The following is a 26106-nucleotide window of genomic DNA, read 5'->3' as shown; positions in this document are numbered from 1 at the left end:
ATTGCGCCACAGAGACCCCCAATATTGGAATAAAAATCCATAATTTTAATCAATTTATTTTTAATGTCCAATTTTACCCTCAAAGTGTTCGAATTTGGAAACTTTCCGTAATTATGAGCTCTTACCCTCCTAAATGTATGGGATTTTTTCTAGGCAGTAAATGTGAAATGCGTAACTTTATGAACAGTTCGTTGGCGCTAAAAATAGCTCGGGAAATTGGCACCAACAATTTTGTGCATATTTTACGGCTGTAAAGTTTGACAATATTCTTGATATGCGACTCCAGTGCCATTGACCAACTCATTGCTAATTAGACATATTATATTCGGGAACAATTGGGGGATCGAGGTAAATGCACGAGAGTGCACACTGATCATTTGCCAGGGAATAAGTTACAGCGTTTCCGTAATGCCCTCCTAGACACACTTACGACTAAAGTACAGAGACGGCCAAGCTCGTTCATAGTCAAGCCAGTTCCTGACACACTAAAAACGAGGCTTAATATTTACTGGCACTCACAAAACACAACTTTCGTGGGTTTTTATTTTTATGCAGATATTTCCACTGAAATACACTAATACTAATACTACTTTGTAAATGAAACTACTTGTAAATTTACTTCACAATTCACGTGTAACAACAAGAATTTGTCACTAATATCACCTAAACTGGCTAAGTCGCGATATAGCCATTAACTCACAAATAATTGTAACTGATAATAATTATTACGCGTTAACCGAGATATGAATTTACAAATAGTTTCATTTTAAATAAAGTAATAAGAATAAATTTAAAATCCCACAAAAGCTATGTTTTTTGGACACCAGTGAATGCTAAGCCTCGTTTGTAGTGTGTCAGGAACTGACTTAGCTATGAACGAGCTTAGTCGTCTCAGGACTTTAGTCGTAAGTCTGTCTAGGGGGTCTAGGGCATAACAAATTCAAAAGAAGCCTTCTGAAAGTATGGAAAATTTCTGTATTCATATAGTCATTTCGCGCGCTTTCTGTAACTCGGATAGCCACGAATTGAATTTTTCACAGACAATTGGTTTTAATTGAATGTGAATTAATGCAGTGGATATTTTCTAAGAGGTGTATGGTTATATTTATAGGTGACGAATAATTTTTAAAAATTCATTGTATTTTAGTGCAACACTATGAGGGATGGAGAGATAATCGATAATCATCATGGTCCGAAGAACACTGCTGATCGGCCCTTTCTTATATGAAAATTGTGAATTTAATATTTTATGAAAAAAAGGATTTATTTCGCAATTTATCCAATTTATTTATTTCTTCGTTTAGGTGGAATAAAGCTAATCCTGACGACGTTCTATAAAGTGCTTTTAACCTGATAAGTGAGTTTGCGCCAAAAATGTCCTATGGAATTCCACCGAATTCCACTGAAAATTCTATCCATAATTTTTTATGTGTACTCTTCGTCCCTCTGATGGTGGAACACAGAACTGTGAATTGGCGCCTTTTAAAATATTTCTTCTAGGAAACTTAGAATTTTTAATGTTTTTCAATTTATTCTTGCAGAACTTAGAACACCTAAAACAATACAGGAAAAACTATTTTGTTTTCCACTTGAGAAATGTGCGACCGTAATCGTGTTGTGCAAAATTTTGAATTGCAACGGATAAATATTTGATGACAGCTGCAGCGCCACCGGCCACAATTTGAAACAGTCAGAGTTTGCGTTTTTCTTCTTCGCGAGTCCTCATCAGTATCACAGTATCATTTTCTCCGTGAAATTGTTGTTAAAATAATGTGAAATAAAGTGTTTTCTGGTGCTCAATAGTTAATACTCAAGCGGGAGAATGACACTGTGGCGAATAAATGTGGCTGAGTGGTCATCTGACCAAGTTGTAGACTGGCTAAAAGGTGAGTGACTTCTCTTTCCTGAAATTTCACAACAATTCGCAAAAAAATCCCTTTTCGGGCTTCCCGGAGACAAATCCTGTTCCGGGAAGGCTTGAATGAGCACTAGAAGATGTCGAGGACACGATGTGACCTTTTATTTTTGCGTGACCCAAATTTTCACCTACATCCTTGACACATTTTCCCGTGTCACAATCGTGACGTGTTTCGTGCTCCAGGAAGTGGGGGAAATCCTTGAAAATTCACTTCATTCATCCCAATTTCCACCCCCACATTTCATTCTCCCAAATCCACCCTCCTCTGCATTTGCGAGGCCAACAAACTCAGTTGAGTAATTGCGGGCAAAGTGGCAGGAAATGCTGTAGTTTTTTTGCACACAAAAAAGTCGTCTTGAGATGTGTGATAAGCCCTGATAAGCTTAAAATAGCTTGGGATTGTTCTTTGGATTCTGTGTAAGCTGCAGTCTTTCCTCAATCTCCTGCAGGTTTGGACAATTCCATGTACCATTATGTGAATTCGTTCACAAACAACGAAGTTGGTGGCCAGGAGCTCCTCAGCATCCGACCCTACATTCTGGAACAACTGGGCATGTATTCAATCAGCCATCAGGAAATTGTCCTAGAAGCTGTGAAACTCCTGAGGAATTTCGTAAGTGACACATTTAGTGAATATTTGGTTACCTGAAAGATGACTCACACTCTGAGCATCTTTCGGGACTCCTTTTATCTTCCCAAGAAGTTGAGAGAATGTCGTTGAATTTTGCTGATAAAATTTGTCCCAGAGAGTGCATTTACAACATTTACAAGATAGTGACGCAAGAAGTAAACTCTGTGGGAGTCTGTGAGAGACTTTTCTGGCACAGACTTGTTCCTCCCAACACTTTTAGGCCAAAGACAAACTATTAGGGTGTCATTTGATAAATTGCCAAGAAAATTAAAGAAATGATTTCATTATTCTGGAAATTATTCCAATTTGTCTTTATTGGGATTTGCCGGATTTCCCAAATTTATTAGCCAATGATTTTTAAATTATTTTTCTTTAAATGATTTAAAAATGTAATCGCATTGGGTTGACTGATCATTTAAGTACCAGCATGGCAATTTCAATTTTTTTTCTTTTCAAGATTAATAAAAGGAAAATTTCTAATAAATTTATAATTAATTGTGAAGACCAATTTGTTGAAATTACTTAAAAATAGGAATATATTTTGTACTCCAGAATATCTCTTAAGAATGGAATAAAATTCATAATCATTAAAAAAAAACCCTTTAAACAAAATTTCCTTATTCACTTGTAAAAATATCTTGTTTTGAAGACTTTAGGGTAAAATGACGTAATTTGGGACATTTGAGACTTTCCTACTGTTTCAGATGATCAAAGAGAAAACAAAGACCACGAAATAGAAGAAAAATACGATTAAGAAGAACAGAAACACCTTTCCTTCCTTTTGAATCTCCAAGACGCCCAAGACAGTGAGAAAATCTTAAATGTCCCAAATTGTAAATGGTTCCACAAATTTACCTAATTTTACCCTAAATATCAATTTTTAGTCCGCAAAGCATAAAATCTTTACACACTATCATGAGAATCATGGGAAAATAGGGAAAGAATCTAGGACAAATTATGCAAAACTGAAAATTTCAAAATTTTCCGTCTTTCAAGATAAAAAAGACTTCAAATTTTCACCCTAGATAGGGGGAAGTGGGGCACCTTTGAATTAGAGCAGCTTTAAAATAGATTTTTTTTTCTCCCATTTATAAATGAAACTGGACTTTTCCATGATATAATTTTGCCAAAGAAACTAATTGCGAAGCTAAATTACATCATGATGAGGCTCAATGGCATTTAAAAATAGAAGAAAAAAGCCCAATTTCAAAGCTGTCTCAATTTAAAGGTGCCCCATTTTTTTCCCCGCAAAGAGTGTAAAAAGAAAAAAATATTGAAATTATAAATAGGGTAGACTGGGGCAAAAAGTCACAAAACGGATATTTTATTTTTTTACAAGCTACTCGAGCGCTTCAAAAATTTCTAATTAGCGCAGTTTTATAGGAAATTTACCGCTCTACAACTCTGTGAAGATCATTTTCTTCTATTTTGTGAGGAAATATATTTATCGAACTGTTTTTTAAAAGGTAATTTTGTGATCATTCTCAAAAATGCTGAGGCAACTTTGTGAAAGTAATATTCCTCTATTTTGTGAGGAAATACGTTTATCGAACCGATTTCTAAAAGGTAATTTTGTGACTATTCTCAAAAATGCTGGGGCAAATAGTACCAGACATTGGGTATTATAATATTTTGATTCGCTTCATTACGGGCTTCCGTAAATTTTAAAAATACGTAAAATAAGTCCTTTTCATAGAAAATGTATTCATCTAGGGTGGAATCTACACTTATGGATGTTATATACACTTATGGAAAACGCAAAAATCGTAAGTTATTACACTAAACAGATTTCGAAAAATCAAAAAAAATGTTATACAACATAAACTAAGAATTTTATAAATTTTCGAAACCTGTTTTACGTAAAAACTTAAGATTTTTTCACGCTGTCCAAAAGTGTATAGCATCCATAAGTGTAGACTCCACCCTACACCTTTGTAAAACACCGTTTTCTCTGCGAGGAAAGTGAGAAAACGAGAAAAGCGCTTTTCAAGCTATTTTTGAAAAAATCACACAAACGACTGCAAATCGTTTGACCAATGCAAACAACAAGCGGCGAGACATGATAATGACGTTTCTTTTCGCCGTGAGACATCAGAAATTGCTTCGCATTTTTGTTACTTTTTGCTCTATACCTTTTGTTACTTTTTACCCCAGATTCTTCTGTTTTGTTCAGCATACTCGTCTTTATGACAGAATTTCTTATGAAGGGAGTGCAAGCTTTACTTGGAAGTCACACTCTGCAAAGACAACAAATGCTTTCTGCTAATATTAACTTTCCACTGATCTCTGAAGATCTCTCATTCTGTAGAATTAAACATTAGGAAAAACCTAAACTTAAGCTTTCATTGTAATTTATAGATCTCAAAGAAGTACTACTCACCAGTAAATGATTCTTAAACATTTTCTTTTGGTCATCGTTTCCTCAGAATGAACTTTTTCACTAAATATTTCCCACTTTTCTACTGTTTTTCCTTTCCGCTTTCTGCTTTCCAAAGAGAAAAATTAGCGCGAAAACTAAATGACACTCATAGCTAGCATGGTAGTCTCGTTCAAATAAACTCACCACATAGACCTTAATCTTGCATACCAAAATCTTATAATTCAAAATTTGACATCTTATAAGATACGAAAATAAAGTTGCATCGCTCTGTAAATTAGCGTTATATACACAGCCACTTTTTTGGCGCGAACCACTGGCTCTTACAATTATTTTAGAAATATGAGAAAAAATCGTATAACAATGAAGCCTCACAGCTCAATGTAGCCCCACCTCCCCTATGGCCATTTGAAAATTAAATTTTTGACCTCTAATATCTAATAACTTGGGTTAGTAGGTTAGGAGACGCTTAATTTTTTTTTAAATCGAATGCACTTAGGCCCAGCTGTAACATATTATAATTTGAGATCGATCTATGCCATAGGGGTTGAGTTTATTGAGAAAACAATATTTTGATGTTATTCCAAATGGTGGAAAGGGGGTGGAGTGATGTCGTCCACCCGATATTACGTGAGATTCTTAAAAATTTCGCCTACTATAATCTTAATAAAATCTCATGTCCTCCGATCGGTCCCAAACTTTGCCAGAATGTGTTTGGCCACTTCCTGATCACAAATATATGGATGGCTAAAAACCGTTCCCGTCCGTCCGTTTAACCTTTGCTGATTTCTCTTTCCGTTTTCTCGACAGAAGGGTTCACTGAGAAAAAAAGAGGGTGCGATTAACATTTTTTCCACATAACTTTAACACTTTTCAGGTGTAAAAATATATAAACACTTTTTAATGTTAATTTTACACATTTTAGGGATAAAATTAACATGAAAAAGGGTTAATTTAACCCCTACTACACCTAGAAAGGGTAATATTTACACCTATTTCGAATCAATAATGCAGGGTAAAATAAAAATTTCCGGAATGTTATTTCAACTTTTTCGGATTTCTCTCAGTGTTTGTACTACGGGTAGAGATGCTAAAATTTCAGAAATTTCACAGCAGTCGCCATTAACTTTAGGCGGAAATTCATGAAATTTCTTAAAATTTACCAACTCTAACTACCCGGCAGGAACAAAATCGGAGTTATAACATATTTCCATGATACTAGTCTGACAAAAATCTGAGTCCGATTTGTATTATATTTTTCATTTAAAAATACAGTAGACTCTCACTCAATCGGCTCTTTCTCAATCGGGCGTCAAATTTTGTTGACAGTTTTCACGCTTAATTATGAAGCTAATTCACTCAAATTCGCTGTAGTTCTTCCTATTTTATCGTGATTCTTTATAATTGAGCACTTTTTGTGGAATTTACAAAGGCTTTGACGCTAAATTCTATCGCTAAACCGGATGACATTTTGCCCCATATTGCCGATTGAGAGAGAGTCTACTGTATATGATATTCGTACTCTGTAATTGTCCGAGATATGTTCCACTCATTCTACAGTGTCTCTGATATGTTCCACTGCCACAATTACATCGAAAATAAATGTGCAATTTTTTTACTATTTTGCAAATATTTATACGAAAAGATGCATAAAAGTAGCCAATGAAGCTTAAGAATTACGTTTCCTGTAAGAAAATGGCCTTATCAGATGATAAAATTAATAATTGTGATTCACACGTACACGGCAGTCACACCAATACTAATGCTGGCAAAAAGTCTCTTCCACTAGTAAAACGACACAGTCTTTTATATGGAGGGTAGGCCTACAATCGGCCTACTATCCCGACTATAGTAGGCCTACTCTACCTATTAGTATATAATATTTATCTAATATTGTATAACATTTGTTCCGGCCGGGTACGGGCACGAAACTCGTTTTTCAGCGGGTATTATATTCGTGATCTATGAGAGTCAAAACGTGGAAATCCAAAATTTGGGCCTGATCCCCTATCTGACGATGTCTCATTTTACCTCGGATCACAGAAGCTGAGATTGGGAGATAGTAAAGAATCTCACTCAGCAAATTTTCTTTTTAAAATATGTCGTTTGGGTAACTTGCCTGAATGCATGTTTCTTCTTTTCGAGGTAGAGGAAAAAAATGATTTTTGATAAAAATTTTAGGGCACTAATTTTCCTATTTCATTTCGACATTCTTAAAATAATGAAACTGTTGATAAATATCTATATTGGTTACAGGAAGTTAAGCTACCGTTTAAAGTTTTCAGAATCGACTGCCGATAGTGTCGAAAATAAGTTATCATGTCACCCCAGATTTTTTTTTTTTAAATTTAAATAGCATTTTTTTAAAAACAAGACAGACTTGGAATCGGAAATTCCTGAAAATAAGCTGAAACGTTTTTCATTCTACGAATGGAACAGTAAAAATTTTAGAATCAAATTTAGATAATGATGGGTGGGACAGTACAGGAAGCTGAAATTTATTTTTAAGACCCATAAAAAAACATAAAAATATGGTATACCTGGTAAACATACGGATAATGCAAGCTTCGGACAAGACATTTTTTTTGTTATATTTCATAATGTATCAGACAATCAGACCCATGGTAATGTATACGTTTTATTATCTAGTCCTATATGTATGCCTCATATTTTTTGTAAAGAACCATGGCTAAAATTCTATAATAAGAAAATTAATTGAAAAGATTGAAATAACTCGTCCGAAAGTATCACACTTCCTCAATGCAGGGTCATCAGCCTTTGTTAGGAATTAACAGAATCCTTTTTAGGAAATTACTGAATATACTCCCTATATAGTTAACACTTAGTATGTTCACTTAATAGAAGCAGATTGTAGAGAACATAAAAATAATTATGATTGAAAGTAGGATAAAAGCGAAGTGTAAAATAGCGACTAAGGGTTTTACGTACACTTTAGTTTAAGTTTAATTTTATTCAATACATTTAAAATTATCAAACTGATTGAATATACAGAGAAATGTGTTTTTTTAAGAACGACTTATTGATACAGTAAATTTAATAAAGCTTGAATCTATCAAGCGAAAAACCTACTTAATTAAATAACTGTTTAAAAAAAAAACTAATAACACCTCTAATGATGCCTGAAAGTGTTAAATGAAGAGTGAAGAAAAAGTCACATTTTTTAGATGTGAATTTCTCTTTTTTACAGCATTACAATTTAGACAAAGAAAATCTTCAGTATTTGGCACTCCAAGTGGCTTCTCAAGCGTGGAGTCTTCATAAGCAATTGACTTATTGCAAAGACAAGAATGTCATTGAGACAAATATTCTCAAAGAAGTCACAAATACTGTAGCTACAATAAAGCCCCTGATTGGGTGGCTAGATAGGGCTCCATTTAAGGGGCAACGTCAATTCAATGAGATTCGAACACAAATGCTTCGTTTGGGCCTTGAGATGGCCACAAGTGCTCATCGGGATAGATTTGCCGATGAGCCGGTCAATCAGATTCAGACCAATGCTGAGAAATTGGCCAAATTGGCAGATTATATCATTCAGGATATTTCTGATCCCATGCTCCTTCAGCCAGCGAGTTTGTTGCTCGTGACGCTGAAGAAGAAGGAATCAGAGATGGGATTCAATCTAATGCCTGATGTTCATGGTGCTCACAAGATAACGGACATTCGATACAATTCTCCAGCTCATTTGTCGGGGAAAATTGAGGAGGGAGATGAAATTGTTCAGATAAACTATCAAACAGTTGTAGGATGGCAGCATAAGAAAGTTCTGCTGCAACTTCATGAATCCAAGCCAGATGTTCTGTTGACACTCAAGAAGCGTCCTAAACATATGAAGATCTACGGACAGATCTATATGAAGCCCTATCGCTTGCCGAGCAAGAAACGTGCCATGCACTACAGATGGGGCGAAACTCTGCCAAGCCCAAGGGCTGAACTCTTCTCCATCAACGATCTTCCTTTGCCACTTTCCCGCCCAATTGAGAAGCATGCCAGTGATTCGGATTCCGATAGCAATGGCAGTGATATTTTAACTCCAACTGAACCCAAGGCTCCAAATGCTGATCTTCCGCTGTTCCTGCAGAAGCCACGGCCAGTGCTGCAGAGGAGGAATACAATTTGTGGTGATCAGACTTCCAGCTTCAAAAATCTGGGAAATGTGGTGTTCTGGCAGGAACGTAAAGATAAATCTGTGTCTTTTGGCCATGGATTGGAAATCACCCCACGGCCAAATACCTTCATGGCTCTCAAGGGATCGCTCCCGGAGATCATGTCAGAGAAATGTGGAGATGACCGGGTTGACCTGGATAGGAAGGAGAGTGAGAAGCAAGGGGACACGGAGAAGGATGAGGATGGCGCTAGACGAAGTGGAGTGAGCAAAGTTGTACGATTCGATGCTGATCTTCAAGAGTTTGACTCTGAAAACAATGTGAGTAGAAATTGAATTTCTTGCATTTAACTCTTTCCGGAACGCAGCATATGCTGCAAGACAAATTCGCCATTTTTTAATCAAAAATATCTAAGCTCAGGAATTAATTGAGGTCCTACAAAAAAATATCTTACATTTGGACATACTTATAGTTTGTAATCATCCACAAGAATCGGATTTTTATCAGTTCTGAATAATTGAAAAACATTGTTTTTCACTGAATATTCATATGCTGCTTTGGGTACTCAGAGTCCCAAAAGAGACAAAAGAGTTAAAAAAAAATCCCAGCTATTGCAATCGACTGAAATATCTACATTATAAAAATATATTTGAAAATTCGAAGAAGTGTATTAGCAAAACCATTGAATAATTAGGTTTTCCTAAAACATTGCTAGATCCTTCAATATGATTCTTAATTGTCAGTATTCATCAAGAATATAGAATCAGTCTTTACTAAAGCTTTAAAAAATATTTTTCAAGTTTATTAATCCAATTAAAAACTATATTACTGAAGTTTTTAAACCCAAGAGAAAATCCGCGAAATCAAACATTTACTTAGTCTTTTTTTCCAATTTTCCTTTTTAAATCTTTCTTGGATTTCTTTTATCAAGTAAAAATTACGAGCTACGCATCTCCCGAAAATTAGGCACTGCTGCAATGGGGGGTGCTCCAGTGGGATTGTTCATTATTCTGCCTTTTTGTAATTTTTTTTTGTTTTGAAAGTAAAAATACCGATTGAGTCGAAATTACGAATAGCTAAAATCTCGAAGGGCCAAAATTTCGAATGGACCAACGTCTCGGAAAGCCAAAATTCACAAAAACCAAAATCTTGAACTCCAAAATATCGAATGCAAGCTCGGGAAAAGGGCCAAAATCCTAATCGGAAAAGCCAAAATCCTGAACGCTAAAATCCAGAATGCAAAATCCTGAAATGTCCAAAATTCTGAAAGACATAATTCTGAAAGAGCCGGAATCCTGAAAAACAAAATCATGAGAAATAAAATCCTGAACGCCAAACTCCTAAAAGACAAAATCCCGAAATGCCACAATCCTAACGCCAAAAAACTGAAAGCCAAAATCTTGAAAATCCAATATCCTGAAAGCCAAAATCCTGAACACCAGAATCCCGAATGCAAAATCCTCCGAAATGTCCGAAAGTCTGGAAGACAAAATCCCGAAAGGGCCAAAATCCCGAAAGGGTCAACATCCTGAAAAACAAATCCTGAACGCCAAAACACTGAAAGACAAAATCCCGAATGCAAAATCCTCCGAAATGTCCGAAATGGCCAAAACTCTGAAAGACAAAATCCCGTAAGGGTCAAAATCCTGAAAAACAAATCCTGAAAATTAAAATCCTGAAAGCCAAAATCCTGAAAGACAAAATCCCGAAATGACATAATCCTAACGCCAAAAAACTGAAAGCCAAAATCTTGAAAATCCAATATCCTGAAAGCCAAAATCCTGAACACCAAAATCCCGAATGCAAAATCCTCCGAAATGTCCGAAATGGCCGAAAGTCTGAAAGACAAAATCCCGAAAGGGCCAAAATCCTGAGAAACAAAATCCCGAAATACCAAAAATACTGAACGCCAAAATCCTGAAAGACAAAATCCCGAAAAGCCACAATTCTTAACATCAAAATCCCGAATGCAAAATCCTGAAAGAGCCAAAAGTCTGAAAGATGAAATCCCGAAATGCCAAAATCCTAAACGCCAAAAGACTGAGAGTCAAACTCCTGAAAGCCAATATCTCGAAAAGTCGCAATCCTGAACACCAAAATCCCGAATGCAAAATCGCGAAAGGCTGGAAATCTAGAAAAGCTATTATCATGAACGCCGAAATCCCGAATGTAAAATCCTAGAAAGCCCAAATACCCAAAAGCTAAAATCATGAACGCCAAAATCCCGAATGCAAAATCCGGACAGGGCCAAAATCCTGAAAGAAAAAAATCCGGAAGGGCCAAAATCTCGAAAGACAAAATCTCGGAATTTTGTCTCTTCAGGATTTTGGCTTTTCGAGATTTTGGCGTTCAGGATATTGGCTTTCGGGATTTTGGTCTGCAACGTCCTTAAATAAATATGTATAAAGCTCTACAACAAAATTTATGAAGATTGACCGCTGCATTTTTCTCTAAAAAGAACAGCTCATTTTAAACATATTAATTCAGGTTCTCTCCTTATTTGATTGTAGACATTACTTTAACATTATTCCTGATTAGTTCTTAGGGTTGGAATATACTCAACCAAAGTAAACCTCTAATCGATGATCCTTAGGCATCCTAAGCCTCTAGTCTATGACGCAACAAACGGTAAAAGATATCGACTTGGGGTCTTCAGTAAGTTCCCATTAATCGGTCCTAGGGGGTGGCATTAGCTCTGAAGAATGCAACCAGTTTTAGTGTAATTTTTTTCCTGTTTTCGTTTACACATTTCATGAGATATCTTCAAAACTACGTTGGTTGCCAATTTGGGATTTTCGGTTCCCTCTTCGTTATTAAATTGGCTTTTATTTTGTATTAGTATTTTTTGCTAATTCATTCTACAATGACAGAAAACAGCTAATAAACTCAAAAGTTTTTTTTTTCGGCGCGCTAGTAACATAATGGGAAACATAGGAAATTTCATGCTCCTGATCGGTCCTATATCGTGATCTTTATTCAAAGTATTTATTAAACGCAGTTCTAATGATTTTTCTTGTTTTTCCCTAATGATTTTACACATCGCCGAGAGAAATCCGAAAAATTACCCTGCAGTATTGATCCGAAATCAGTGTAAATATTACGCTTTTTAGGTGTATTAGGGGTTAAAGTTACCCTTTTTCATGTCAATTTTACCCTTAAAAAGGTGTAAAATTAACATTAAAAAATGTTGATATATTTTTACACCTAAAACGTGTTAAAATTATGAGGAAAAAAAGTTAATCGTACCCTCTTTCTTTTTTCTCAGAAGATTATTGAGATGCCCTTAAGAATTTTTAATCGCGCCCTTTATTCTGGTAAATTTTTCCAATTTCTGTTGTAAATTTCATTCCAGTGCACTTTCAACGTGGACAACACTGTAATTGAGACTTTTGAACCAATTCCCTATGCCGATGAAGATGTCCTGACATCTCTCGATTGTGGGAATATTGAACAGAGTCACATGGCTACTAAAATGACTCCAGAAATGGGAGTTGTTCAGGCTATAAATACGGCCTTGATCAATAGCAGGGAGAGTCTGAGGAAGACCCTGGAGACACGAGCTTCCACGTCCACTTGTGAGTCCAGTGATGACGATGATGTTCCTCCGGCAATTGAGCCACGGAAGGAATTTCTCCAGACAACTCCTCCGGCTCCACCGCCGCGTCCCAAGAAGAATTTGGATCCATCGGGGGCGGCAGCGGCAGCGGGGGGTTTTATCAGGGCGGGGAATGGGTCAAAGGCAAGTGGAGTGGATGATGTGAAGACAAAAGTGGCTACTGTGGTTGATTTGAAGTCCAGGGAGGCGTGTCAGAGTGTTGCTGAGGTGGTAAATCAACATAGAGTTGTGATGCCTCAGCCGGCTCCTCCGCCAAAGCTGCCTACAATGAGGCATTTTCGGGAGGAGCCATTTGAGGCTCTGGAGTTATTTACGCCGCCCAAGACAAAGGGATTGACGCTGAAGAAGAAAAATTCGATTCTGGCCAAGAGAAGGAGGGTGACACTGAAGTGTTTGACGGTGAGTGATATACAGGGGCATCTGTACAGGAGGACAAAGGATAAGAGTGGAGCGGCTTACTGGGCTAAAGGGTATTTTGTTCTGGTGGATACGGCACTGTATGGATTTAGGACGAAGGATGCCGGGAAGGCTAATTGTTTGATCTTTCTGTCGGGCTTTACAGTGTCACTGGCCAATGAGGTTCACTCCAAGGCAAATGCCTTCAAAGTCTATCACACTTCCAAGACTTTCTATTTTGCCGCTGAGACACCCGAAGCGCTCAGTCAGTGGATGGAATTCATCCGGAATGCTGCCATGAAGGGAAATCCAGCCATTGGACTGAACACTGAGGTTGATCTCAAGGAGATCTTTACGGAAACGGACAGTTCTGACGATGATTCGGATTTGGTGACAAGGGGAGGTTTTGCATATGGGGGAAGTACGTCAAATGTCATGAGTTCGAGTTTGGGGAAGGGTGGGCAGGAGGAAGGGACCACGCCGGTGTCCACGAGTAAACAGGAAAAGTATCATTTGGGATTTGGATCACTGAAGAAATTTACCAAGTCAAATTTGCCATTTACAAAGAGTGGAGAAAAAAAGTCATCTCCGGACATTCCTACGCCAACGGCACAGTTCAGGAGTTACCGGAAGGTGGTGAATCAGGACGTGAAGCCAGTTGTGCAGATTCCGGCGGTTTGTGTCGAAGTTCAGCCAGTTTCAGCACCACAATCCAAGACATCTTCAGTTGTCCAGGCTGAGAAAGGCGTTTCTGGAGGACTCAGCCCAAATCCCGAGGAATCCGTCTCGGCACTGATGACCAAAAAGGCCAGGAGACCAGCACCGCTCAATTACATTCATGCCTCAAATCCCAATCTTGTGGATTTTGACTTTCACATGTCCAAGACAATTGACTTTGCCGTGCCCAAGATTAATAACACGTGGGATGGTCAGCACAGTCTCCAGGGCTTCATGACCCTCAAGGATTTGATGTTGCAGAAGCAGGCTGAGGATGCCAAGGAAGTGTACAACAATAGGGTGTTCCTGGGCATGGAGAAGAAGGAAGAACGGGGAGTGAGAAAGAAGATCCGGAAGAATAGTCGAGATGTGGACAATGCCACGGGAATGGGAAAGGTTCACAATGAAAATCCCAAAATTGACAAAATTCAGAGCCGGAGTTTACCCAAGACACCGGATTATGCTCAGAGTTTCAAGCCAGATGATGTGGATATAATAATGACGAGGAGCAAGGAAGGTTTAAAACTTCGAGATTTTGGGTATGAATTCATTTCGGGGGATGATCCACAAGATCCGGGAAAACAGAAGGCTGAAGCTGAGAAGACATGGCCAAAGAGGTCAGATAAAGTGAGTCCAACTGTCACGAGTTGGTCAAAGAAGAAGGGCAATTGGATAATTTCCAGTGAGAAAAAGGTGGATGAGGAGAAAAATACAAGATCCGGTGGGAGTTTTAAGAAATTCAAACCAGGAAAATTTGACAATATCCTCACGACAAGTGACAAAATGTTCTCCTTCAAGCATGCCGAAAAGGAGGCTCAGAAGATTCCGCTGAAACCCTTGGAAAAATATGCCGTTCTCAAACCTGTTTCTTCCTATTCCCCCGTCACGCTGCCACATGGCAAGAAAACCAATCTGCAAGTGTCAGGAATGACTTCAGCAGATTCCAAGAAGATGGGAATGCTGCGGAATGATCTGAAAGAGAATTTTAGTGGGGATTCAGGAAGGAAATCGAGTGTAGAACGAAGTGCTTCGTACTTTACCAAGTTGTCTTTCAGCAATACAAAAGGGGGAGCCAAAGAGAAGAAACTTCTGGGTTCTCCAAGGCTCCATAGAGCTCTGTTTGGTAGACAAAATTCCACAGATAGCAACAGTATCTTCGAAACAATCACCTTCCCGGCTACAACTTCTGGGAATTCTCCCGTTGAGCCTCCAGCTCTATTCCCACGGAATCCATCGACAACTTCCAGCAATCCGAGTGGTCAGCAGAGCAATGCTCAGTCTCCGGATTATCCCAATTTGGAGTATCCACCGGTGTTTGAGCCTGAGACTTATTCCCTCAGTGATCCCAGCACAAGTCTCACTCTGCTGCGCCGGAGGAACAATAAGAACAAGTGAAAAGGTGTGCTTCTATTGTGAATTTATTGGTGTCTTCTTGTAGCGATGCCTTCTGCATTTTAGTATTCTCAATCCGCAATAAAATGAGACTATTCCTCCTCAATTTGATGGAAGATCTGGTGTTTTTTCTGATTTTTTTTGATCCTAGGAATTTGGCAGAGGATCCAGTATATTACAACAGCATGAAGGGTTTCAGATGGTTCAGGTATAGCATAAGAATCTCAAATTTTAAAGTTGTAATTTAGACTTACAATACTTTTGTTTGGAGCCGACGATAATATTAGGTGAGATTCTTAATAATCTCACCTACTGTAATCCTAACAAAATTTCATGTCGTCTGATCGAGCTCAAACTTGGCCAAAATGTGTTTCAGCACTTCCTGATCACGAATATATGGGGGGCTAAGTTACGTTCCCGTCCGGCCGGCCGCTCTTTGGAGCTTAATAGCTCCTAAACTAAATGAGATATCGACTTGCGGCTTTCGGCAAAGGTTAGGAAAGACTGGGACAAAAAGTCACAAATCGAAAATTTTAAAATTCAATATCTTCCAAGATAAATAAGATAGCGGCTTAAAATTTTTTCCATAGATAGCCTCCATAGGTCTTCTTCAATGTCGTAAGTTTGTTAGAGTTTGAACAAGGAATTTAGAAAATAAAAAATATCGAAATTTTTAGCCCTATTTTTGAAATACAGTGTAGAGTGTAGACTCTCTCTCAATCGAGAATATGGGACAAAATGTCATCCGGTTTAGCGATAAAATTTAGCTTCAAAGAAGCCTTTGTAAATTCCACAAATTGCTCAATTATAAAGAATCGCGATAAAATAGGAAGAACTATAGCGAATTTGAGCGAATTAGCTTCATAAATAAATGTGAAAATTCTCAACAAAATTTGTCGCCCGAAAAACCCTTGAAAAAACCACAGTATCTGCATTTTTCACTTTTGCTAAAGTTATACACTATTAAGAACTTATAATCCTGTGTTCGATAAATTCATGTCGTACGGCTCAGAATGCATAATGCAATAAGATAAAACGTTAATTGATAGCCTAGATTTCTATTTCACAAACGTCTCTAAAATATCTGGAAAATCAAATTTAACGAAGATAAATTTAATTCAATAGTAGATGAAAATATAGCGGTACCATAGGGCTTTCGATCAATACCAAACTTAAGGTCCTCTGATCCCCTGACCCGAGCTATAAGAGCCCAAAAAAAATTCTTAAAATGGCTATAACTCCTGTTCTAATTGTCATAATTTAAAAAGTGAGGGCGTTTTGGAAAGCTCTCGTGAAATGCCACTTCCTCTTCTAACATTGCAAGTTCATAAAACTACCGGTAGTGGCGCTATTATTAAAAAAAACTTTCAATTTTCTAAGTTAAATAACTCAAAAATTCCTTTATGCATCGGGCTGAAATTTTAGTATGTTGTAGCCGCAGATTATACCTATCAAACAAAAAAATACTTAAGTCGATCGATAACCTCTGACCCGAGCTACAAGGGGTCAAAGTTCGAATATTAACATTTTGACCTAAATTTTGGGTTTTTGGTTTCGTCTCGATGAGCACTTTCAAATGGAAGTTCAAAAAGTCACCACAGGTGGCGCTGCGATAGCGTCAAAATTCATAAAAATTCAAACTCATTTTTCTCAAAAAATGCCACTGTGCAAGTTAATCAAATTTTAGAGTGTTGTAGTCTAGGCTATGAAGTTTCCAAAAAGTTGCGTAGGTTCGCTGTGGTTATAATAGAACCGGACATATGAGAGGTCAAAGTTCATGAAATCCAAAAAATTATATATCCGATTTTGTTTGACCGATTTTGATGAGTGAGGGCTCAAACGAAAGATTTCACAAAATGCTATGTACAACTTTCTAGAACATTTGAACTTTGTGGGGTCAACACTAGGGGTGCCACAGTCGAAAAACTAATTCCAATATCACATAACCTCAATGATCTTGACTGTCGCTGAACCGATTTTGATGATTACTTCTACATAATTGTAGAGGACATTTGTGTCTACATTTCGTCCATACATCATTTTTCGATCAGATTATGCCATAAGGTAAAGTACCCTTACTCGACCGGGTTCCTCTATTCGACCGGTGGGTCAATTTTTGAATATTTGATGGTGAATTTCATCAATTTCTATGAATTTGTCACTGATTCGTATTATTTAAAGAATAATTGACCTATTAATGTTAGATCATACACAAAATATTATAGCGAATATAATTAAATTGAATAAATAAATCTACCGGTCGAATAGAGGAAGCGGTCGAATAAAGGGTACTTTACCTTATGTCCGATTTTGTTTTTTAAGTGTGAAAAAATTGACTTTTTTCCATAATAACACTTTGAATTTGAAACCACTCAGATGCCAATTTGACTGCTTATACTCGACCAAGACAATTAATTTAGGGTTTTTAAATGAAAAGTCTCACAAAATACTACAATTCTTTCATATACTTGAAATTCATCAAATGAACACTTTTGGGGCGATCTGGTCGAAAAAACCAGTTCAGAAACAAACAACGTCGATTATCTCGGCTTCTGAGTAATCGATGAGATCAAGTTCTATGGCAAAATTATAGAGAACATTCTGGTCTACATTTCACCCATATAGGGGAAAGCACGCTACCTTCGGACGATTTAAGATTCGCACAAATCACTTTTTTCAATCCAAATTCATTGATATTTTGGTTTAAAAATACCAAAAATACAGTGCCCGCTTTGTAATCCGGATGATTGAGTGACAATATGGCAAATGGTCCGCTTCGTAATCCGAATGGATTTTTTGAATTTGTTCAACGTCTCGAAAATATAATAGAAGATTTTTTGTAAAATTAGTAATGAAAGTTTTAAAGAAGATTAAAAAGACATAAAATTAGTGAATTCTATTCTATTATATTTCATTTATTAAACAAAAACTTCACAAAAAATTCATTTTCATTATGCAAACATAACTCAAAATTATTTTATATGTAACCGTCGAGAACTCATCCGGTTTAGAGAGCAGGCACTGTACAAAATTAGTATAATTTCACGAATTTGATTCAAGTCTGATTCAAGAATTTGCATGCATTCCCAGTTAGCTCACATTAAGAATCTCACCTACATAAGCCGGTTAGGATTATCTGTCCCTAACATTTCTTTTCCTTTAACGGTAATTTTTTCAAATTTTAGTTCATGCATGATCCCGGTAGAGGCGTTAGTTCCCAAAATATTTTGAACTGTCATCGTGTGCGTTGTGTGCCTGTTTTGCAAATAGTCCATTTTTCTCATAAACCAAGGTAAATATATAAAATTTCTTGCTAAAATAGAATAGTAGAAGGATTAGTGAATTATTTTTAGTTGAATGTTTGTGAAAATTTGGCGTATATCTTGAGAAAAAGTGATTGTGCAGTGTCATCAGAACATAACCTCACAAAACACAAGTGATTGAAGGGAATCCGGGCTGTTTTTCCACAGATGTTCCTCACCAGGTCAGAATACGACAGAGGAGTCAATACATTCTCCCCCGAGGGACGTCTCTATCAGGTAGAGTATGCCATTGAGGCAATTAAACTCGGCTCAACGGCCATTGGGATCTGCACGAAGGAGGGTGTTGTTATTGCTGTTGAGAAAAGAATCACGTCACCCTTGATGGAGCCTACGGCTGTGGAGAAGATCGTCGAGGTGGACAAACACGTTGGCTGTGCGACATCGGGGCTCATGGCGGATTCCCGGACACTGCTGGACAGGGCAAGGGTTGAGTGTCAGAATCACTGGTTCGTGTACAATGAACGAATGCCGGTGGAGTCCTGTGTACAGGCAGTGTCCAATCTGGCCATTCAATTTGGAGACAGTGATGCTGGTGGTTTAGCTATGAGTCGCCCCTTTGGGGTTGCTCTCTTATTTGCCGGAATTGAGAATGGAGAGCCTCAATTGTGGCACATGGATCCATCCGGAACGTACATCCAGTTCGATGCGAAAGCTATAGGATCAGGAAGTGAAGGGGCTCAACAAAATCTTGAGGTAAGTCATCGGTTTCTTGATTTCTAAGAAAGATTCTAATGGGGAACTCTGAATTTAGAGCAACTACACTCCTCTGATGTCTCTAAATGAGGCTGTAAATCTGGCCCTGATCACCCTCAAGCAAGTCATGGAGGAGAAATTAAACTCTACAAATGTCGAAGTGATGACCATCACTCCTAAGGATCTCTTCCAGATGTGCAAGAAGGAGACCGTCGAGGCAGCCATCGAGAGCATCAAATAAAAAACCCAGCTTGTATCTTTTTTTTTCATTTAATAAATCACAAGAAAATAAAAAAAAATGGTTCTGAGTGAGATAACTTGACTACTTGACTGTGTCTTCCGATTGATTTTCCCAGGCTAAACTGAACAATACTTCATTCCCAGAGTTGCAAACCAGTTGGGCATCAATCCTCTCTAGTGAGTGAACTCTTCAGCGATACTTTCGCTCACGTGTGTTTTTCTGGTTTTGTAAATGCAAATTTCCTCTCTGTAGACTAGGTGTATTATTGCCGTTTTTCTCTGCAGCACATAATATTGTCCGAATATTCCACATAATTCGATTTCAGCTCGTTTTTCTTTTTAGCAAATTTCTCAATATTAATTATGATTGATGCCATAACGCTTTTTTCTTCGTTTTTTTTTCTTATTGGGCTACAACAAAACACAATTTGGAGCACAAAACGTGTGCCAAGAAAAAAGATTATGGTGTTATGAAACAACAGGAAGATCTTTCTCACAGCTCAATTTCCGAATTGAAAAACACATGAACTTACTATCAAAGAAATTACTACATTGCAGGTGTGAGTAAAAAGTGGTAAATATAGTGGCAATTGCTTTACAGCATCAAGGGGCATGAAGCTGATTTTGGAATGAACTAATGCGGTGGGGGCTGAAGGCAGTGTAGATGGACCATATGATATTCAGAGAAACAGTGAATAGGATTAGCAATCAGATCAGATGAATTTAAAGCGCTTCTTGGTCCATGAAATCAGAAATCAATGTACAGTACCGTTCAAAACATTAAATACACCCTTCGTAAGTATATATATATAAATATATTCTCTGTACATGTACCTACCATTTCGTGTTATATTTATTTTTGTGGGATCTAAGACTTAAAAATTATAAAGAATTTAAGAAAAATGTACCATTTCTGAATTAAAATGCTCCATCCGGTAGTTAATCATCCTAGAATTTTGTCCATTTCTTATTTTTGAACTATAAAATTTCGTAAATTCAGATTTTCGTCTATCTGATAGAGTATGTCTTCACGGATAATTTCACCGGAAAATTTTTGGAAAATTTTCAAAATTGAACCGTTGAGAAATGGTATGATCCTCGGTATGATCACACCTTAATTTTTTCCGTTTCACGTTTTTTTTTCTAGCAGCTTCTTCCTAAATCTATAAAACTAGTATTTTCTTTTAGGATATGAATATGGTTCGTGCTTAACAGAAGGATTTTTTTTAAAGTTTTTTTTTCGAACTTTGGCATAATTTTTTTCAAAAAAGTGATAATTTTCAGCCACTTTTTATTACAGTAGACAGTAGACTCTCTCTCAATTGGGCATTTGGGGCGAAATGTCATCCGGTTTATCGATAGATTTGGGCATCAAAACCTTTGTAAATTCCACAAAAAGCGCTCAATTATAAAGAATCACGATGAAATAGGAAGAACTACAGCGAATTTGAGCAAATTAGCTTCATAATTAAACGTGAAAATTGTCAACAAAATTTTTCGCCCGATTGAGAAAGAGCCGATTGAGCGAGAGTCTACTGTAACATGCTTTATACTATATAATCCGTCAAAACCAAAATTTCTAAAAACACTCGTTAAGCATGAGGCAACTATATCTAGAAAAAGTGTTCAAAGTCTTAGGAAGATCGGTTCAGGCGTTTTCGAAATATCTTGAAAACCCATTTTGAAAATGGTGTTTTGAGAAAAACGCGTTTTAAGTTTTACAACAACCCCTGCCGCCCGCCGTGGAAGGGTTGGCAACCCCTGCCGCCCGCCGTGGAAGGGTTGGCAACCCCTGCCGCCCGCCGTGGAAGGGTCGGAAACCCCTGCCGCCCGCCGTGGAAGGGTTGGCAACCCCTGCCGCCCGCCGTGAAAGGGTTGACAACCCCTGCCGCCCGCCGTGGAAGGGTTGGAAACCCCTGCCGCCCGCCGTGAATGGGTTGACAACCCCTGCCGCCCGCCGTGAAAGGGTTGGCAACCCCTGCCGCCCGCCGTGGAAGGGTTGGCAACCCCTGCCGCCCGCCGTGGAAGGGTCGACAACCCCTGCCGCCCGCCGTGAATGGGTTGGCAACCCCTGCCGCCCGCCGTGGAAGGGTTGGAAACCCCTGCCGCCCGCCGTGAATGGGTTGACAACCCCTGCCACCCGCCGTGAAAGGGTTGGCAACCCCTGCCGCCCGCCGTGGAAGGGTTGGCAACCCCTGCCGCCCGCCGTGAATGGGTTGACAACCCCTGCCGCCCGCCGTGAAAGGGTTGGCAACCCCTGCCGCCCGCCGTGGAAGGGTTGGAAACCCCTGCCGCCCGCCGTGAATGGGTTGACAACCCCTGCCGCCCGCCGTGAAAGGGTTGGCAACCCCTGCCGCCCGCCGTGGAAGGGTTGGAAACCCCTGCCGCCCGCCGTGAATGGGTTGGCAACCCCTGCCGCCCGCCGTGGAAGGGTCGACAACCCCTGCCGCCCGCCGTGAATGGGTTGGCAACCCCTGCCGCCCGCCGTGGAAGGGTTGGAAACCCCTGCCGCCCGCCGTGAATGGGTTGACAACCCCTGCCGCCCGCCGTGAAAGGGTTGGCAACCCCTGCCGCCCGCCGTGAAAGGGTTGACAACCCCTGCCGCCCGCCGTGGAAGGGTTGGAAACCCCTGCCGCCCGCCGTGAATGGGTTGACAACCCCTGCCGCCCGCCGTGAAAGGGTTGGCAACCCCTGCCGCCCGCCGTGGAAGGGTTGGCAACCCCTGCCGCCCGCCGTGGAAGGGTCGACAACCCCTGCCGCCCGCCGTGAATGGGTTGGCAACCCCTGCCGCCCGCCGTGGAAGGGTTGGAAACCCCTGCCGCCCGCCGTGAATGGGTTGACAACCCCTGCCGCCCGCCGTGAAAGGGTTGGCAACCCCTGCCGCCCGCCGTGGAAGGGTTGGCAACCCCTGCCGCCCGCCGTGAATGGGTTGACAACCCCTGCCGCCCGCCGTGAAAGGGTTGGCAACCCCTGCCGCCCGCCGTGGAAGGGTTGGAAACCCCTGCCGCCCGCCGTGAATGGGTTGACAACCCCTGCCGCCCGCCGTGAAAGGGTTGGCAACCCCTGCCGCCCGCCGTGGAAGGGTTGGAAACCCCTGCCGCCCGCCGTGGAAGGGTTGGAAACCCCTGCCGCCCGCCGTGAATGGGTTGACAACCCCTGCCGCCCGCCGTGAAAGGGTTGGCAACCCCTGCCGCCCGCCGTGGAAGGGTTGGCAACCCCTGCCGCCCGCCGTGGAAGGGTCGACAACCCCTGCCGCCCGCCGTGAATGGGTTGGCAACCCCTGCCGCCCGCCGTGGAAGGGTTGGAAACCCCTGCCGCCCGCCGTGAATGGGTTGACAACCCCTGCCGCCCGCCGTGAAAGGGTTGACAACCCCTGCCGCCCGCCGTGGAAGGGTTGGAAACCCCTGCCGCCCGCCGTGAATGGGTTGACAACCCCTGCCGCCCGCCGTGAAAGGGTTGGCAACCCCTGCCGCCCGCCGTGGAAGGGTTGGCAACCCCTGCCGCCCGCCGTGGAAGGGTCGACAACCCCTGCCGCCCGCCGTGAATGGGTTGGCAACCCCTGCCGCCCGCCGTGGAAGGGTTGGAAACCCCTGCCGCCCGCCGTGAATGGGTTGACAACCCCTGCCGCCCGCCGTGAAAGGGTTGGCAACCCCTGCCGCCCGCCGTGGAAGGGTTGGCAACCCCTGCCGCCCGCCGTGGAAGGGTCGACAACCCCTGCCGCCCGCCGTGGAAGGGTCGACAACCCCTGCCGCCCGCCGTGGAAGGGTTGGCAACCCCTGCCGCCCGCCGTGGAAGGGTTGGCAACCCCTGCCGCCCGCCGTGGAAGGGTTGGAAACCCCTGCCGCCCGCCGTGGAAGGGTTGGCAACCCCTGCCGCCCGCCGTGAAATGGTTGACAACCCCTGCCGCCCGCCGTGAAAGGGTTGACAACCCCTGCCGCCCGCCGTGAATGGGTTGACAACCCCTGCCGCCCGCCGTGAATGGGTTGCAAACCCCTGCCGCCCGCCGTGAAAGGGTTGTCAACCCCTGCCGCCCGCCGTGAATGGGTGGGCAACCCCTGCCGCCCGTCGTGAATGGGTTGGCAACCCCTGCCGCCCGCCGTGAATGGGTTGACAACCTCTGCCGCCCGCCGTGAATGGGTTGGTAACCCCTGCCGCCCGCCGTGGAAGGGTTGGAAACCCCTGCCGCCCGCCGTGAATGGGTTGACAACCCCTGCCGCCCGCCGTGAAAGGGTTGGCAACCCCTGCCGCCCGCCGTGGAAGGGTTGGCAACCCCTGCCGCCCGCCGTGGAAGGGTTGGAAACCCCTGCCGCCCGCCGTGAATGGGTTGACAACCCCTGCCGCCCGCCGTGAAAGGGTTGGCAACCCCTGCCGCCCGCCGTGGAAGGGTTGGAAACCCCTGCCGCCCGCCGTGAATGGGTTGACAACCCCTGCCGCCCGCCGTGAAAGGGTTGGCAACCCCTGCCGCCCGCCGTGGAAGGGTTGGCAACCCCTGCCGCCCGCCGTGGAAGGGTTGGCAACCCCTGCCGCCCGCCGTGAATGGGTTGGCAACCCCTGCCGCCCGCCGTGGAAGGGTTGGCAACCCCTGCCGCCCGCCGTGGAAAGGTTAGAAGCCCCTGCCGCCCGCCGTGAATGGGTTGGCAACCCCTGCCGTCTGCCGTGGAAGAGTTGACAACCCCTGCCGCCCGCCGTGGAAGGGTTGGCAACCCCTGCCGCCCGCCGTGGAAGGGTTGGCAACCCCTGCCGCCCGCCGTGGAAGGGTCGACAACCCCTGCCGCCCGCCGTGAATGGGTTGGCAACCCCTGCCGCCCGCCGTGAAAGGGTTGACAACCCCTGCCGCCCGCCGTGAAAGGGTTGCAAACCCCTGCCGCCCGCCGTGGAAGGGTTGGCAACCCCTGCCGCCCGCCGTGGAAGGGTCGACAACCCCTGCCGCCCGCCGTGGAAGGGTCGACAACCCCTGCCGCCCGCCGTGAATGGGTTGACAACCCCTGCCGCCCGCCGTGAAAGGTTTGACAACCCCTGCCGCCCGCCGTTAAAGGGCTGCAAACCCCTGCCGCCCGCCGTGGAAGGGTTGCCAACCCCTGCCGCCCGCCGTGGAAGGGTTGGCAACCCCTGCCGCCCGCCGTGAATGGGTTGACAACCCCTGCCGCCCGCCGTGAATGGGTTGGCAACCCCTGCCGCCCGCCGTGAATGGGTTGACAACCCCTGCCGCCCGCCGTGAATGGGTTGGCAACCCCTGCCGCCCGCCGTGAATGTGTTGGCAACCCCTGCCGCCCGCCGTGAAAGGGTTGACAACCCCTGCCGCCCGCCGTGGAAGGTTTGGCAACCCCTGCCGCCCGCCGTGGAAGGGTTGGCAGCCCCTGCCGCCCGCCGTGAAAGGGTTGCAAACCCCTGCCGCCCGCCGTGAAAGGGTTGGAAACCCCTGCCGCCCGCCGTGAAAGGGTTGGCAACCCCTGCCGCCCGCCGTGGAAGGGTTGGCAACCCCTGCCGCCCGCCGTGGAAGGGTTGGCAACCTCTGCCGCCCGCCGTGGAAGGGTTGCCAACCTCTGCCGCCCGCCGTGGAAGGGTTGGCAACCCCTGCCGCCCGCCGTGGAAAGGTTAGAAGCCCCTGCCGCCCGCCGTGAATGGGTTGGCAACCCCTGCCGTCTGCCGTGGAAGAGTTGACAACCCCTGCCGCCCGCCGTGGAAGGGTTGGCAACCCCTGCCGCCCGCCGTGGAAGGGTTGGCAACCCCTGCCGCCCGCCGTGGAAGGGTCGACAACCCCTGCCGCCCGCCGTGAATGGGTTGGCAACCCCTGCCGCCCGCCGTGAAAGGGTTGACAACCCCTGCCGCCCGCCGTGAAAGGGTTGCAAACCCCTGCCGCCCGCCGTGGAAGGGTTGGCAACCCCTGCCGCCCGCCGTGGAAGGGTCGACAACCCCTGCCGCCCGCCGTGGAAGGGTCGACAACCCCTGCCGCCCGCCGTGAATGGGTTGACAACCCCTGCCGCCCGCCGTGAAAGGTTTGACAACCCCTGCCGCCCGCCGTTAAAGGGCTGCAAACCCCTGCCGCCCGCCGTGGAAGGGTTGCCAACCCCTGCCGCCCGCCGTGGAAGGGTTGGCAACCCCTGCAGCCCGCCGTGAAAGGGTTGCAGACCCCTGCCGCCCGCCGTGAATGGGTTGACAACCCCTGCCGCCCGCCGTGAAAGGGTTGACAACCCCTGCCGCCCGCCGTGGAAGGGTTGGCAACCCCTGCCGCCCGCCGTGGAAGGGTTGGCAACCCCTGCCGCCCGCCGTGAATGGGTTGACAACCCCTGCCGCCCGCCGTGAATGGGTTGGCAACCCCTGCCGCCCGCCGTGAATGTGTTGGCAACCCCTGCCGCCCGCCGTGAAAGGGTTGACAACCCCTGCCGCCCGCCGTGAAAGGGTTGACAACCCCTGCCGCCCGCCGTGGAAGGTTTGGCAACCCCTGCCGCCCGCCGTGGAAGGGTTGGCAGCCCCTGCCGCCCGCCGTGAAAGGGTTGCAAACCCCTGCCGCCCGCCGTGAAAGGGTTGACAACCCCTGCCGCCCGCCGTGGAAGGTTTGGCAACCCCTGCCGCCCGCCGTGGAAGGGTTGGCAGCCCCTGCCGCCCGCCGTGAAAGGGTTGCAAACCCCTGCCGCCCGCCGTGAAAGGGTTGCAAACCCCTGCCGCCCGCCGTGGAAGG

General features: G+C 43.6%; 2 protein-coding genes across 2 annotated transcripts; both read left to right on the top strand.

Moving 5' to 3' along the window:
• The first annotated feature begins 1675 nt into the window (after positions 1-1675).
• On the top strand, positions 1676-15287 carry LOC129804284 (uncharacterized). Its single transcript, XM_055851438.1, has 4 exons — positions 1676-1886; positions 2368-2531; positions 8135-9370; positions 12403-15287. The coding sequence occupies exons 1-4, from the start codon at positions 1823-1825 to the stop codon at positions 15172-15174; spliced, it is 4236 nt and encodes a 1411-aa protein (XP_055707413.1). The 5' UTR covers positions 1676-1822; the 3' UTR covers positions 15175-15287.
• Positions 15288-18361: 3074 nt separating this feature from the next.
• On the top strand, positions 18362-19486 carry LOC129804282 (proteasome subunit alpha type-5). The gene is made up of 3 exons (XM_055851437.1): positions 18362-18463; positions 18642-19187; positions 19246-19486. The coding sequence occupies exons 2-3, from the start codon at positions 18642-18644 to the stop codon at positions 19426-19428; spliced, it is 729 nt and encodes a 242-aa protein (XP_055707412.1). The 5' UTR covers positions 18362-18463; the 3' UTR covers positions 19429-19486.
• Positions 19487-26106: the final 6620 nt, after the last annotated feature.

This window comes from Phlebotomus papatasi, chromosome 2 (assembly GCF_024763615.1).
Source record: "Phlebotomus papatasi isolate M1 chromosome 2, Ppap_2.1, whole genome shotgun sequence".
Classification (NCBI taxonomy): domain Eukaryota; kingdom Metazoa; phylum Arthropoda; class Insecta; order Diptera; family Psychodidae; genus Phlebotomus; species Phlebotomus papatasi.
This window is presented reverse-complemented; position numbering and strand designations above follow the sequence as displayed.